Source organism: Scyliorhinus torazame, chromosome 14 (genome assembly GCF_047496885.1).
Source record: "Scyliorhinus torazame isolate Kashiwa2021f chromosome 14, sScyTor2.1, whole genome shotgun sequence".
Taxonomy (NCBI): domain Eukaryota; kingdom Metazoa; phylum Chordata; class Chondrichthyes; order Carcharhiniformes; family Scyliorhinidae; genus Scyliorhinus; species Scyliorhinus torazame.
In genome coordinates, this window is record NC_092720.1 from 39,029,058 (window position 1) to 39,045,633 (window position 16,576).

Here is a 16,576-nt window from a genome sequence, read left to right on the forward strand (position 1 = left end):
GGTAACTTGTAGGATAAAAGGAAAACCTGCATTGGTATTGCACCTTTCTCAACATGATTGAGACATATAAAGCCATGAGGGGCAGAGATAGACAGGAAGAAATAGGCCATAGGGCCTTTTCTGTGCTGTATACCTCTCTGACTATGACAACCAACAGGCATTCCTAAGCATTAAGTGTAGTCATTGTTGTAACATAGGAAAAATATCAGCCAATTTGCACACACAAAGCTCCTACAGACAGCAACATGAAAATGACCAGATAATCTGTTTCTGTGATTTTAACAGAGTGATAAATATTGGCCAAGATACCAGGGATAGCTCCTCTTTGCTTTGTCAAATTGGTGTCATTCCACCTTTCCTATCCACCCCAGAGGACCTTTTTAAAGTCTTGCCCAAACCATCGTATCTCTGGTACTGCTGCATTCCCTCAGTACTTTAATGGGGTGCCAGCCTTGAATTTTGTGCTTAGGCTCTTGAGGGACATGGACCTACAACGGTGCGGCCAAGAGTGACACCAAGTGAGCCACCTCCTAACATGATTGGGGTTTGCTGTAGTGGAACAGCAAGCATGGATGCTGTATCAAATATTATTGAATGATTTAATACATGTAATCATGCTAGGTATAGGCGGATAACACAAATACATTTTAAAGAAATCTTTATCCTGCACAATTCATACAGATAAATCTCTGTTAAATGTATGAATGCATAAAATAATTTTTGAACGAAAGGGAAATTACTCATGCCTTACTCTGTACGACATAATATTGACTGAATAAATAAATCAGCTCTTGGTGTAAAAGAAGAAACTTATCTTGCAGGGTGAAAAAGGCCCTAGAGGGTCGCCTGGGCCTATTGGATTTCCTGGACCTTCAGTGAGTACAAAGCATTTTTCTGTTCAAATTTGTTGTTGCCGTGTCATAATCCTAGAGCTTCCTACCTCTCATTGTTGTGAGAGTGCTATCATCACCAAGATTGCAATGGATAGAGGAAAGCGGTCATTACCACTTTCCCAGGGTAACTGGGATGGGAAATAAACTCTGCCTTGCCAGCACTGACTATATCTTCAGAAAAAACTCTAAAAAGAAGAACTCATGAAATGAGGAATAAGAGACGAACCATTTTCTCATTTATCCAAATTCACTTTTAATTAAGGGCATTGTTTGAGTCTTAATCTAAATCTACGAAAGCTTGTTTTTGATTTTAAAAATGATTTACTTGTATTGTAAATTTGGTTAAATGACTAAACCCCACCCCTCCGAAAGGTCTGATTTATTTTTTTCTTTATTTACATAAAGGATCTCCCCGGTGCCCCTGGTGAAAAGGGTGAAAAGGGGATCATTGGTTTCCCTGGGGATCGGGTAAGCAGCAATACTGAATTTTGGCCATGTACAAATGCCTCCTTTATTCTGCAGAATACATTCTGTAGAAAATATACTGTAATAGCCTGGTGTGCAATACACCAAAAATTAAATTGCAAGTTGATTCCACAGTATTGATGTGAATGGAGAATAAACTGGTCGAATGCATTTTTTTTAATGGAAAGTTTGAGACAATGTTGAATTTTCCATTCCTACTTGCCGGTGGGATCTTGTGACCCCGCCGAAGGTGACCCCCAGCGATGGGTTCCCAGACGGCGGGATGTGGGTGATCCATTCAAAACAACATAGCCACCCTCGGGACGAGAAGATCCCGGTAGCAGTCAATGGCGAACCATCTCTGCTGCCGTAAAACACAGCATGGATGGGCGGGAAAATCCCACCCAATGACTATTGGTTCAGGCCCTGAAAAGAAAGTGGCCAAATTGGCCACATAAATGCAAGGAATACAGCAACAGGAGTAGGCTGTTGATCCCATTGAACCTGTCCTGGCCCGACGACATTCAAGGCTGATCCGTACCTTAACTCACCTTGGTTTCATGACCCCCTAATTTCCTTGCCCAACAAAGAATTATCAATCTTAGCTTTGAAATTTTCAATTGGCCTAGTCACAACAGCTTCTTGAGAGAGAGAGAGATTTCCAGACTTCCATTGTCCTTCGCGTGAAGAAGCACTTCCGGGTTTCACCTCTGGATAGCCTGTTCTGGATTCTCCCGCCGGGAAAAAATAGTTTATCCACCCTAAGAAATCCTAGAATCGCCGTCACACCTTAACCTGATCACCCCTGAGTCTTCACCACTCAAGAGAATGCAAATCGAGACTGTGCAACTTGCTCACATAATTTAATCTTCTTTGCTCCAGTGTAATCCTGGTGAATCTGCCAGAGAGTCAATGATTCATGCGTTGTTAGTGGCTATGAGCCTGCAGTTTTAAGTTGCCAATAATGTGATGTTACATCAGCAATCTGCTACATGAGTTGCTGCTATGAGAAGTGAATGTTTCACGCTGGTTTAGAGATGTTTGTTTTTGGAGGTGTTTGTTTTTAAAATGTTGATATTAAAACCATTTTTGGAGATCCAAGAAACTGTTACACCCATACCTAATCCAGAAGTGTTTAATGTCCAGCATTGATCTCATTCAACTTGATGATTGCTAATAAAAATTGAAAACATTTTGAACTAAACAGTATAATTTACAAAGAGTGCTAGTTGTCCCGTGTGCTTACAGTGATTTGTTTCTTTTCAAGGGTTATCTTGGACGGGAAGGCTTGCCAGGTGTTTCAGGAAGAAAGGTTTAAAATAAATATCTTTTATATAATTTTCACATTTGATTTACCATAAAAATTGCCTGAAACCAGAAAAAAATATGTTGGTGTTTTGAAATGCATATTCAGGTTTCGTCAAGGTGTCTCCGAGGTGAAATATAGACAAGCGTAGTTTCGCGATCACTTTCATGCTCGCGGAGAAAGCCAACATGAACAGAATACCGAAGATTATCATGTGCAGAATCTTTGATTTGACACCAAGAATTTATATTTAACCTGCATTTGTAACATAGGAGTAAATGTCAAGGTACTTCCAGGAGCATAGTTGGACAAAAGTGGATGGTAACACGAGAAGTAGGTATTGGGAGATATGAGTAAAGGTTTGGTCAAGGAGGTGGCTTTTAAGGAGGTTGTTAAAGGAAAGAGAGATAGTGTCAGAGTTTTATGGAGGGTTTGTTCAGATCATAAAAAGCTCAAAGGCTTTTGCCAATGGTGTACTAATGTTGATGCATAATGGGCTGGAGTCCGAGGAATGAATAATTCACAGGGTTGTAAGGTTTTTAAAAAAATATTTCTTTATTCTCCTCCTTTTTCACATTTTCTCCCAAATTTACACCCACCAACAATAAACAATAATCAGTAACAAATATGTCAATCCCCATATCAATAACAACGATCCCACCCTCCCACCAAACCGTAAACATTAGCCAGTATGTTCACATAAACAAATGACAAAAAGAAATCAGGAATCACCCATATCCACCATTAACACACACCGCCCCCCTCCCCCCAACCCTTCCACCCACCCCCCCAACTAATGTTCGATGTTATCCAGCTCTTGAAAGTGCATAATGAATAATGCCCATGAATTGTAGAACCCCTCTATCCTTCCCCTCAGTTCAAATTTAACCTTCTCAAGAGTCAAGAATTCCAACAGCTCCCCCCCCCCCCCCCCCACTCCCCCCTCCCACCCCCCGCCGCCATGCCAGGGCACAGGGTGGAGAGGTTGCTCTCCAACCAGAGGGTTGTAAGGCTGAATGAAATTTCAGACATCGGGAGGATTGAGGCCATGATGGACCTTAAAAAACAGGAAAAATAACTTTAGGGTTGAGGTGTGGGCCCAGGAGCCGGTGTGGATCAGTTTGTTCAGGGGTGATGGATAAATAGGATTTGGTGCAGGATAGGAAAGAGATGGCAGAGTTTTGAATGGATTGAAGTTTATGGAGGACAATGAATGGGAGGTGTAATAATTCCAGGAGGTGTGGATTGAACTGCCAAGCTGGTTTCTTTTAAACGGAGTTATTTTAATTACAAAACAAAGGTCCCAGTCTAAGACTATTGGGAATCGGCGGTCTGGGGTTTGGGAGCTAAATTTAAAGATCCTGCTAACGTGCCCCAACTGGGTGTACCTCCGCCCTCTCACCACAGGAACTTGTGTTCTATGATGCCCATGGGGGGGTCAATCAGCAATCCCCCATGGTCCTCGTGAGGGCTATCACAGGAGACTAGCCAGGTGAACAGTGGAATAGTCAAATTAGGAAGTTACAAAGACATGGGTGAGGTTTCCTTAGTTAGACTACGGCAGCAGCAGAGGTGAACAGTGCTAAAGTAGGCATTTTTTCTCAGAGAGGGGGTTTGATATTAGAAGCTCAGATATGATGGTGAGGCTGAAGTCGGCCTGCTTCATTTTTAGATACTGACCAAGGAGCAGATTGGATGAAAAGAACCCTTTAATCATTTAAACATCATTGCTATGCACTGATCATTTGGATCTCTGATAGACATAGGACACATTCGCTCTGTCCAGTGTGCCACTGCATTGGTGGCAAGTCTGATATGTGTCAGTTTTTTGGGTTCTCATCATATTGAGTTATAAATAAGTGCATAACCACCTATCAACTGTTCCAGTATGATTGCTGCTTCAAGCTCCAACTGTTGTTGGGCAACATCTTATTGTCTTTTTGGGGTGAAACGATCCAGTTGTGCCCTATAACTACCTACACCATCACAAATATAATGTACATTTCGCCAAGAGTTCAACAGAGCTTTACAGATTCTCATATCCCCCAATTGTCTTTGCTTTAGTCCAAACATGTGCAGGTTAGGTGGATTGGCCATGCTAAATTGCCCGCAGTGTCCAAAAGGTTAGGCGGGGTTACAGGGATAGGGTGGCGGAATGGACCTTAGTAGAGTGGTCATTTAGAAGGTTAGTGTAGGCTCGATGAGCCGAAGGGCCTCCTTCTGCACTGTAGGGATTCTATCAATTCAGCGATAAGATATTAAACATCTTAAATTTAAAGCCTGCTTTGGCTTCACCATCTTAACTACTAATATTTCATCCTTTCCATTTTAGGGACAACGTGGGCCCAGTGGTAGACGTGGACAAGATGGCCATCCAGGGAGAGAGGTATTTTGTCAAATAACCCTGTTTCCACTGTGATTAACAAACTTTTACCTGTACCAAAATCAGCAAATTGAAATAAATTAAACAAATGATTTTATGGCCCAACTGTGCAAGAACATTCTTAATTTTTTTGTTAAACTTCTAATTGTTCTTACAATGTATTTATATTTTCCTGCTGCATTGGTGGGAGTGCTATATTGGAATCAAGAAACAAATATTCATCGGTAAAGAATTACAGCAGCTTATAAAGTTATTTCAAAAATCAGATTTCCATGCACGGTTTAAATTTGGAAGTTAACACATTGTCATTTTATATATAAGTCTGGATGGAATTTAGGCCAATGTTATAGATGTACAGGTCCGGAACGAAATGACCTTGGGCAGTCCCAAACTTGTTCAAACTGCTCTGAACCTCTAGGACAAAATCTCTCATTGATTGGCAATCTCATTCAGTGACTTTATAAACAGATGTGCACAATATTGCACCAGTGCCATAGATGGTTTTGAAGTTTAGGCAACAGGGGAAAGCTTTGCTTTATATGTGCTCATGGGTTGCTTCGTACTGATGGTAGATGCCCAAAATTGGAGATCCAATTGAAAAACTAAGTTTCTTATGAAAAACTGGTTCCTGTCATTTGAAAATATGAGGGATAAGCATTTCAGTGATACTTTCGTTTTTAAAAATTATCTTTACTACTGAAAAAAACACATGCTGTTGAAGTTTTTTTGTCTTGCACTCATCAGGTCAGATGCAAGAGTGCCAGATTTCAAAGGGAACAATAATTTATACTGCATGGGAAAAGGCTTCACATTGGCACCAAAATTCATATAAAGGCAGCCACTTTCAGACCCAAAACATTCCTAGTTTATCTCAAAGTACCCTAGACTGAGCAACAGGTGAAGCTAGCTGTTTCACCCTGCTAGTATACAGTGGCAGCATGAATGGTGTTTTCCACTAACAGGATGCAGCAATCAGACCGAAAAGATATTCGTTTATCATACAAATGAGTAAGGTGGTAACCTGTATATCAATTTCAGTGCCACTCTGTTAAAAGACGCTAATATTATAATTTTGTGAAAAGTTTGACAATGGTCCAGATATCTGCTCCCAGGTCAGGTGCGCAGAGATGGGAGCATTCTGCAAACCTGACCTTTAGAAAATGCGATTCTGATTTTAATTCTGGGAGATTGGGGAGCTGAATTCAAAGTTGGGTCTACCGCCCTCAGAACAAGTGTAGACGCTGCCGACTGTGGTGTAGACGCTGCTGACTTGGGCAAAAGGTCTGTCTCTGCTCCAAGTACTTTGCAAAATTTTTTTTTTTTTAAATTGAAACAGAAAACAGCCCTCGCCTGTTATCCCCCACACACGTCTTTTGTTCTCTCATGTTCCCCACCCAACCTCATGGCCCCTCATATCCGCTCTGTCACTCCAAACTGCCAATACCCCCCCATGGCCCCAGTATACCCTATGCTAACCCATGCCCGTATACCCATGGCTGTTTATAGCTCTTATGCCAACTAACTGCCGATCCACCAACCATTTTTCTGACCTCCTCCATGCCAAATTAACTGGTATTCTTTGACAGTTCTTTTGCAGCTATGACAGCTTTGCCAGTCCTTTGACATATTTGACAGTTCTTTAACAGCTTTGACAGTTTCAATGAATTTATGCACTTATTACACACAATCAGGATTACTTTTAACAATCTCAAAAGATGCCTTACCTCTCCCAAAGGTGCCCCAGGATCATATCCAAAGGTGTACCTTACGTCTCCAAAGAGTTATCCTGCTTTCAAATTCAAACCTGCTCTTACCTGGTCTAATCTATGAAGTCCAGGTTTCACAGTCCTGGCCCCCCAAAATCTCACTTCAGTGGAGGCAATTGGTAATTAAAATGGCTAACTGTCTCGGTAAATCGGCAAATCCCAGCTGGACCTCAGGTGAAAATTGGAAATACCTTTCCATCATGTCTAAAATCTGGGCCAAAGTTTGGGAGTTGAGCTATAGGTAGAAGGAAAGAATGTGATAATGATATAAATGTGTCCTAAAAGCAAATATATCTGTTATGCTTCTTCCAGGGAGACAGCGGAGAGCCAGGACCTGCTGGAGCACCAGGACCTATATTGTGTGACTCTCCGAGAGGTTTGAAATTACCAAGTTGATAATTCCAATCGTCAACGCCCGATTTTTTTAATGAAGCAATAATTGCCCAAATATTCAGAGATGAGACATACACTGGAAGGTACACATCTGGACCAGCAGAGGTCCAGATGCATGTATACGCAGAAATTGCCCACCAAGTTTGAATTCTAATGGGATAATTCCCTGCTACCTGGGACCCTCTGCTAATGTCTATGACCCTGTAAATATTTTTTAAAAAAATATTTTTATTCTCCTCCTTTTTCACATTTTCTCCCAAGTTGACACCCACCAACAATAAACAATAATCAGTAACAAATATGTCAATCCCCATATCAATAACAACGATCCCATTCTCCCACCAAACCCCAAACATTAGCTTGCATGTTCACATAAACAAACGACTAAAAGGAATCAGGAATCACCCATAGTCACCATTAACACACACAGTCCCCCTCCCCCCAACCCTCCCAACCTCCCCCCAACCCTCCCAACCCCCCCCGCCCCCCCCCCCCCCAACTAATGTTCAATGTTATCTAGTTCTTGAAAGTGCATAATAAATAATGCCCATGAATTGTAGAACCCCTCCATCCTTCCCCTCAGTTCAAACTTAACCTTCTCAAGAGTCAAGAATTCCAACAGGTCCCCCCCGACATGCCAGGGTACAGGGTGGAGAGGCTGCCATCCATACCATCAGGATCTGCCTTCGGGCGATCAACGAGGCGAAGGCTACAACATCTGCCTCTGCACCAGTTTCCAACCCCGGCTGGTCTGACACCCCGAATATGACCTCCCGAGGGTCCGGTTCCAGTTCCACATGCACCACTAAAAACCTCCTTCCAGTAATCCTCCAGCTTTGGACAGGACCAAAACATATGAATGTGATTTGTGGGGCCCACCCCGCAATGTTCACACACATCTTCTACCCCTTCAAAGAATCGGCTCATCCTCGCCCTCGTGAGGTGTGCTCTATATACCACCTTCAGCTGTATCAGCCCCAACCTCGCGCACGAGGTGGAGGTGTTCACGCTCCGGAGCACCTCACACCAGAACCCCTCCTCCATATCCTCTCCCAACTCTTCCTCCCACTTTGCTTTGATCCCTTCCAGTGGTGCCTTCTCCTCTTCCAAAATAGCTCCGTAAACCGCCGATACTATCCCCTCCTCTAGTCCCCCTGTTGTCAGCACCTCCTCCAGTAATGTGGAGGCTGGCTCCACCGGGAAGCTCTGTATCTCCTTTCTGGCAAAATCTTGAACCTGCATGTATCTCAACATTTCCCGCTGTTCCAGACCATACTTTGCTTCCAGCTCCTTCAATCCTGACCCCGAAGAAACAAATCTTTTAGTGTCTTAATCCCCTTCTCCTCCCATTTCCGAAAATTTTCATCCCACTTCCCTGGCTCAAATCTATGGCTCCCCCGAATCGGCATTTCCCTTGACTCTTCCCCCAACCCGAAGTGTTGGCGAAACTGCCTCCAAATCCTCAATGAAGCTATTATTACTGGACTCCCTGAGTGTTTCCCAGGGGCCATCGGGAGCGGTGCTGTTGCTAGCTCCTACAATCCCAACCCCCTGCACAAACTCTCCTCCATTCCGACCCACTGGGAATCAACCCCTCTGACCCAGCTCCGCACCTTCTTCACATTCGCCGCCCAGTAGTAATACATCAGGTTCGGAAGAACCAATCCCTCTGCCTGCCTTCCCCTCTGTAGCAGCACCTTTCTAACTCTGGCCACCTTCCCTCCCCATATGAACGAGGTAATCATTCCTTCAATCTCTCTGAAAAAAGCCGTTGGCAGGAAAATCGGCAGGCATTGAAAAATGAACAGAAATCGTGGCAACACATTCATTTTAACCGCCTGTACCCGACCCGCCAGTGACAGAGGGAGACCATCCCACCTTGCCAGATCAGCTTTCACTCTTCCCACCAAACTAGAAATGTTTTGATCCCTTCCAGTGGTGCCTTCTCCTCTTCCAAAATAGTCTCCTCCCACTCCTGGGCAACCTGCACCCCCAGGTATCTAAAGTGAGTCCCTGCCCTACGTAATGGCAGCCCCCCCAACCCTGCCCCCACCCCCAGTCGAGACACCACAAAATACTCACTCTTGTCTCGATTTAGTTTGTACCCCGAGAAAGACCCAAACACCCGAAGCAGCTCCAATATTCCCCCTATTGACACATTCGGTTCCGACACTTATAACAGCAAGTCATTGGCATATAAGGACACCCAATGCTCTGTTCCCCCCCCCACCCCACACTATTCTTTTCCATACCTCCGAACGTCTTAATGCAATGGCCAACGGCTCAAACAGCAGGCGGACATAGGACATCCCTCCTAGTCCCATGGCGGAGAGAAAAGTTTCTCGAGCTGATGTTATTTGTGTGGACACTCGCCCTCGGCTCCTTAGAAAGTAGCTTTACGCTGTTCACAAATCTTGGTCCAATCCCAAACCGCCCCAGAACTGCCATCAAGTACCCCTATTCTACCCAGTCAAATGTCTTCTCAGCGTCCAATGCCATAACCACCTGTTTCCTTCCCTTCCGCCGGTGCCATAACCACATTCAATACCTTTCTAATGTTTGAAAAGAGCTGCCACCCTCTCACGAACCCTGTCTGATCTTCACCTATCACCTTCGGGAGGCATTCCTCTAGCCTACCCGCCAGTACCTTCGCCAATACTTTTGCGTCCACGTTTTAAAATAATATGTGGGCCTATACGACGCACACTCCGTCGGATCCTTATCTTTATTGAGCAACAGGGAAATCGATGCCTGCCCCAAAGTTTGTGGCATCACCCCCTTCCCTATTGCCTCTTCAAACATCCCCACCATCAGGGGTGCCAGCTTATCCTTGAATTTTTTATAATATTCCACCGGAAACCCATCCGGCCCTGACACCTTCCCCGACTGCATCCTCCCAATCGCATCTTTTATCTCCTGCTCCACTATCGCTCCTTCTAATGTAGCCCTGTCCCCCTCCCCTAACCTCGGGTACTCCAACCCATCTAGAAATTCTTGCATCTCCCTGTCTCCCCCAGGTGCCTCTGACCTGTACAACCTCTCATAGAATTCCTCAAAGACCTTGTTATTCAGATCTGGAGCCACCACCAACTTCCCTGCCCTGTCCCTCACCTGAACAATTTCCCTTACCGCTGCCTCCCTCTGAAGCTGACCTGCTAACGTACCTGCCTTATCTCCATGCTCGTAAACTGCACCCCTTGCTCGCCTCAGTTGGCGCACCGCCTTCCTGGTAGATAGTTGGTCAAAGCTCGCCTGTCGATCCTTCCTCTTTTCCAACTTCGCTGGGTCCCCATCTTCTGCATAACTCCTATCTACCTCCAATATCTCATTTGTTACCCTCTGCCACTCCAACCTCTCCTCTTTGTTCACTCTGGCCTTAAGCAAGATCACCTCACCACCGCCTTTTGAGCCTCCCAGACAACTGCCTTCGACACCTCACCCGTACAGTTGAAACCTACATATTCCTTTTCAATTTTATCACAGAACCCTCGGTCCCCCAACAGTCCGACATCTAATTTCCACCCCGGCCTCTTCGCTAGCCCCTTCTCCAGTACCATCTCCACCCAATGCGGTGCATGATCTGATACTGCAATTGCCGAGTATTCTGACCCCTTAACCCCAGCCAGCAAAGCCTTCCCCACCACAAAAAAGTCGATCCGCGAATATTCCTTATGGACTGCCGCGAAAAACGAGGATTCCCGCTCCCTCGGGTGCAGAAATCTTCAAGGGTCCATCCTTCCATTTCCCCATTAGCCCAGCCAACGCCTTAGCCCCCCCCGATGGGACCAGCGAGCGCGGCCGTGACCTGCCCAACCTTGGCTCCTGCACCAAGTTCCAGTCCCCCCCCCACTATCAGTTTGTGTGTCTCCAAGTCGGGGATGGCCCCAAACACCTTCTTGGCGAATCCCACATTGTCCCAATTGGGACCGTATACACTTACCAGTGCCACTAACCTCCCCTCCAGCGCCCCACCACAAACACATATCTACCCCCCTGATCTGCCACCACCTTCTCCATCTGGAACTCTTTTGCTGACCATTACCACTACCCCTCGAGCCTTTCCGTGAAATCCAGAGTGAAACAACTGACTAACCCAGCCCTTTTTAAGTCTCACCTGGTCCTTCACCCTCAAGTGAGTCTCCTGCAGCATTGCTGCATTGGCTTTCAAACTTTTAAGATGCACAAGCACCCTTGGCCTCTTGACCGGACCTCCTAACCCCCTCACATTCCATGTGACTATCCTAACTGGGGGTCTCCCACCCACACCCACCCTTCCTATCCACCGTCATCATACCACCGGGTCCTGACCCGCCCCTATCCATTATTAACATCGAACCCCTTCCCCCTCCCAAAATCCCCCCTACATTTTCTCTCGAAAAAACATCTCCCAGCATCGATCCCTTCCCCCCACCCTTGCCAAGACCCTGTAAATGTTAAGCGGTTTAATATTTGCTCTAACTCAGTGGTCATAGAGGGCGTCATTCTCCGACCCCCCGCCGGGTCGGAGAATGGCCGTTGTCCGCCGTGAATCCCGCCCCCACCCCCACCGAAGTCTCCGGTACCGGAGATTGGGCGGGGGCGGGAATCGGGCCGCGCCGGTTGGCGGGACCCCCCGTTGGATTCTCCGGCCTGGATGGGCCGAAGTCCCGCCCAGAAATTGCCTGTCCCGCCGGCGTAAATCAAACCTGGTATTTACCGGCGGGACCAGGCGGCGTGGGCGGGCTCCGGGGTCCTGGGGGGGGGCGCGGGGCGATCTGATCCCGGGGGGTGCCCCCACGGTGGCCTGGCCCGCGATCGGGGCCCACCGACCCGCGGGCGGGCCTGTGCCGTGGGTGCACTCTTTCCCTTCCGCCTCCGCCACGGCCTCCACCATGGCGGAGGCGGAAGAGACTCTCCCCACTGCGCATGCGCGGGGAAACTTTCAGCGGCCGCTGACGCTCCCGCGCATGCGCCGGGAAACTGTCAGCGGCTGCTGACGCTCCCGCGCATGCGCCGCATTTCCGCGCCAGCTGGCGGGGAAACAAACGCCATTTCCGCCAGCTGGCGGGGCGGAAATCCCTCCGGCGTCGGCCTAGCCCCTCAATGTTGGGGCTAGGCCGCCAAAGATGCGGAGCATTCCGCACCTTTGGGCCGGCGCGATGCCCGTCTGATTGCCGCCGTCTTTGGCGCCAGTCGGCGGACATCGCGCCGTTGGGGGAGAATTTCGCCCAGAATCCCCACAGTGCAGAAAGAGACCATTCAGCCCATTGAATCTGTACCGACCCTCTGAAAGATTACTCCACAAGCTCGCTCCCCCGCCCTAACCAATTAATTCCATCACCTAACCTACACATCTTTTTTGAACACTAATGGGTAATTTAGCATAGCCTAATCTGCACATCTTTGGATTGTGGGAGGTAACTGTGGCACCCAGAGGAAACCAACACAGACACGGGGAGACTGTGCAAACTCCATAGTGATCCGAGGCCAAAATTTCCCCCGACGCCAAATGGCGCAGGGCTACAGGAGCCGGCGCAGAGTAAAGGAGGCCGGGGGCAGAGAAGCCGGCCCACATATCGGTGGACCCCGATCGCGGGCCAGGCCACTGCGGAGGCACACCCCCGGGGTCGGACCCCCCCACCCCCACCCCCACACAGGCTGCCCCCGGACCTTTCAACGCCAAGCTCCCGCCGGCTCAGTGGCTGTTTGAACGCCGCCGGCGGGACTCGGCTTTTTGATGACGGCCGCTCGGCCCATCCGGGCTGGAGAATCGGCGTGCCAGCCCGGGCAGGAGAGTCGCTGCATACCCCGACCGGCGCCGTGCTGACCACGCTGGCGCCGATTCTCCGCACTGGGAGAAATGCGTCCTTGTGTCCGGGGGGCCTGGCGCGATTCACGCCGTGCCGATTCTCCGACCTGGCGGGGGGGTTGGAGAATTCCGCCTGTGGTTAGCCTGCGTAGCTCCAACTGAGCACAAAACCGACTCCATCCAATCACCCCCCCCCCACTCCCCCCCAAACTACCTAGCCAATCTCACCCACCTGACTATGCATCTCACAGACTCACCCACCTAAGCATTCACCCACTCTCCTGGTCACTAACTCACTCACTGACTTTTGGAAATGTACCTGGACAGGGCAGCAGCTACAGTTGTGTAAAGTGGGTGCATTCTCCCTTCATCCGTCTCCCTTTTGCACCTGATGATCTTCTCCGAGGATGGTTGCAATGATCCTTTGATGCTTCAGCCAGGGTTAGATGGCCTGGCTGAAAATTTGTACAAGGATCAGCCGCAGAAATCATCATGGGCAGTATCAGTGCGTTCAGACTCTGTAAGATTTGGGCCAATATTCAAAGCCAAACTTAATTTCAGATGTTGTAAGCTTTGAGTCAAAGTGGGCATTTACATTTGAAGTCCTGAACCTGCTGTGGCCCCGAACAATACTGATGCCAGGATACCTATGTGGTGCAGTGATGAGAAATACTTCCATTGCACCATCCTGTTATTTCTTCTATATTATAACATAGTCCCATTGACTCTGTCCTTCTGATGGTGTGCAGCAAAGTACTTTTTCATGGTTAATTGAATTAGAAATATTCAAATACTTCGCTTACCTGTACCTACATATGATATTTCAAACTCCAACTTCAAGACAATAATAGGTGGCTTGTTCTGCTAAGCATCCAGAATATGTAAAAATTAACATAGAAGAACAAACTCTCGCAGAGCCCAGTTGATAAATTAGTTGCTGATCTTTCAATGATGGAAATAAATCGTTTTATTTTACTTTATGTGAAAAACCTGAAAGAAAAAGTTTAAACCTGGTATTCTTTGACAGTTCTTTGGCAGCTATGACAGCTTTGTCCGTCCTTTTGGCATATTTGACAGTTCTTTGACAACTTTGACAGTTTCACTGAGTTTATGCACTTTTTACACACAATCATGTTTTCTTTTAACAACACCAAAGGGTGCCTTACCTCTCCCAAAGGTGTTACTTATTTCTGTTAAAGAAAATAATGAATCTCTGCCTTTACTAGCTTGTAAACTGTTACAGAACCTATCCTCCAGTTTATAAGGAGACCTTCTCTTTATTGCTTTTGAATGTACTTGGAAAATTTCCCCTATCATTTGCATCTTGTATAGCTGCTACAGTAAACAAAGCTTATGTTGATCATAACATGTAGACTTTGGCATTAGCAACGAGGCTTCATCTCTAGATCGACAAGGAGACCTATCCAAACTTGTAAGTGGCAACTTTGGTCAAGAGTTTCTGCCCCTAAAGGTTATCTTTAGGTTATCTTTCTAGCATATCAGACCAGGCCATTCAGGCATAGCAAGAACATTTTGTTGGAACTTACTCCTGCTATGATACCTGTGAGCGTTACTTTCTTTCAGAATGTCACTATCTAAATTCTGGACTTCAGTTATTTCATTAAGCTATCAATAGTCTTCCAAATATGTTGACTGAATTCCATAAACCAACAAGAATAAAATACAACGCTATTTTATTATTCAAAAAATTTATCTGGGCTCTTCCTAAGTGAGTATAGACTTGAGATCTTCTTATCTGTATGGTTTAACCACTAAGTAAGGAGGTCTTGTGGCATAGTGGATAGTGTCCCTGCCTCTGAGGCAGAAGCTCTGGCTTTGAGTCCCCCCGGACTTGATAGCTACAGAAGGTGTGATCATAACATGGCCAAACAGGTTGATTATCAACCTGTAAATCCTTCCAATATGCTAAGAGTGGTAAGATGGTAAGAGTGAGAGAGTCTCTTGATGTGGTGTGGTACCTCCCTCCCCACGCTGCAGCCTTTGGTAACTTATTTCAGGATAAACTAACCGTGGAAACAAACATAAGTGCATGCTTTGTCTCTCTCATGTGTCACTGGACATTGGAAAGCTCTAAGTCTATGCTAAGTAAGCTGATCTCAACCATGGAAGTTGAAGGAATGCGCTTCAATTAACTAAGGTTCCTACCTAATTACTAACCAGTGACCCCTACTGAAATAAGTATACATAGGTATTGGAATTATGCTAGGCTATCAAGTAACCAAGTTAAACAACATGCGATTATACAATGCAGAAACAGGCCATTCTACCCCACAAGTCCATGCCAGCGCTTTCGCTCCACGCAAGCCACCTCCCCGAGTTCCTCATCTAAATCCGCTATTGTAACCACCATTCTCTTCTCCCGCATATTCCTGTCCAGTTTCTCCTGAAATGCCTCTATACGTCTCACTTAAACCACTCGCTGTGGTGGTGAGTTCCACATTCTCATCACTCTTTGGGTAAAGATGTTTCTTCTGAATTCCCTATTGGACTTGTTGGTGACTATTTTAGATTGATAATTATGCTCCACGGCATTCTCTCTGTATCTGCTCTATCAAAAACTTTCATCATTTTAAATACCTCTATTAAGTCGCTCCTCAGCCTTTTTTGTTCTCCAAGAGAAAAGAGACCCAGCCTATCGATCCTTTCCTGGTACGTATGCCCACACATTTCTGATATATTCTGGTATCATCCTTGTAAATCCCTTCTGCATCCTCTATGTCCTTCTTGTAATATGGCAACCAGAACTTCACACAGTACTCTTAATTGCGTTCTAACCAAGGTTCAATACAGGTTTTACATTGCTTTCCTACTTTTTAATTCTATCCCTCTAGAAATGAAACATAATGTTTGACTTGCTATTTCATAGCCTTGCTAACCTGTGGTGCAACTTTGAGTAATTGGTGTATTTGTTCCTTTACCCAACCTGGACTTGTTCCTTGCAAATAATAAGTGACTTCACAATTCTTCCTACCAAGCTATACTACCTCATATTTAACGGTGTTGAGTTGCATGAATGACACTGATAGCACTGTACCCTAGCTAAGTGTGAATGTAGTCAAGAGGGGAACAAATTTTGAAATGAATATCTTGAAAATTGATATACATTTTTCCAACATTTAAGAAATTTTGCTTTAATGATTACTGCGATATATACTATTTTAAACATCATTATGAAGACATTGAATATTTTTTTATTTAATAAAAGAGATAAATCAATTATTCTTAATAACATTAGCTTTGTGTTGCAGGAGACCCAGGTAGGCAAGGTTTACGAGGCGAGATAGGAGAACCAGGACTGCCAGGCTCCCCCGGTCAACTAGGCAGACCAGGTGAAACTGGAGCAGGTAATAGTTCACCTTAGCTTTCAATACATATAATTATTTAATGCTGTAGAGGGTAAAATGGCAATAGCTTACAACCAAACATTAACCTTTCAAAGATTTGGCACTTTGTGGAGTAGTGAATTAGCACACCGTGCTTCTTGCTCTGCAGCCTGGGTTTCATTTGATTGGATGTGAAGAGAATTTTCATCCAGACTGGCAATAAAAGATTACCATGAAA

The 16,576-nt window shown here is 45.9% G+C and overlaps 1 protein-coding gene across 1 annotated transcript in view; it reads left to right on the forward strand.

Moving 5' to 3' along the window:
* Positions 1–16,576, forward strand: part of LOC140389020 (uncharacterized) — a 278,261-nt gene that overhangs the window by 130,495 nt on the left and 131,190 nt on the right. The window contains exons 14-19 of the mRNA XM_072473187.1: positions 822–875; positions 1,299–1,361; positions 2,626–2,670; positions 4,997–5,050; positions 7,126–7,189; positions 16,264–16,359. Coding sequence (XP_072329288.1) covers positions 822–875; positions 1,299–1,361; positions 2,626–2,670; positions 4,997–5,050; positions 7,126–7,189; positions 16,264–16,359 — 376 coding nt within the window. The remainder of the gene's footprint in view (positions 1–821; positions 876–1,298; positions 1,362–2,625; positions 2,671–4,996; positions 5,051–7,125; positions 7,190–16,263; positions 16,360–16,576) is intronic.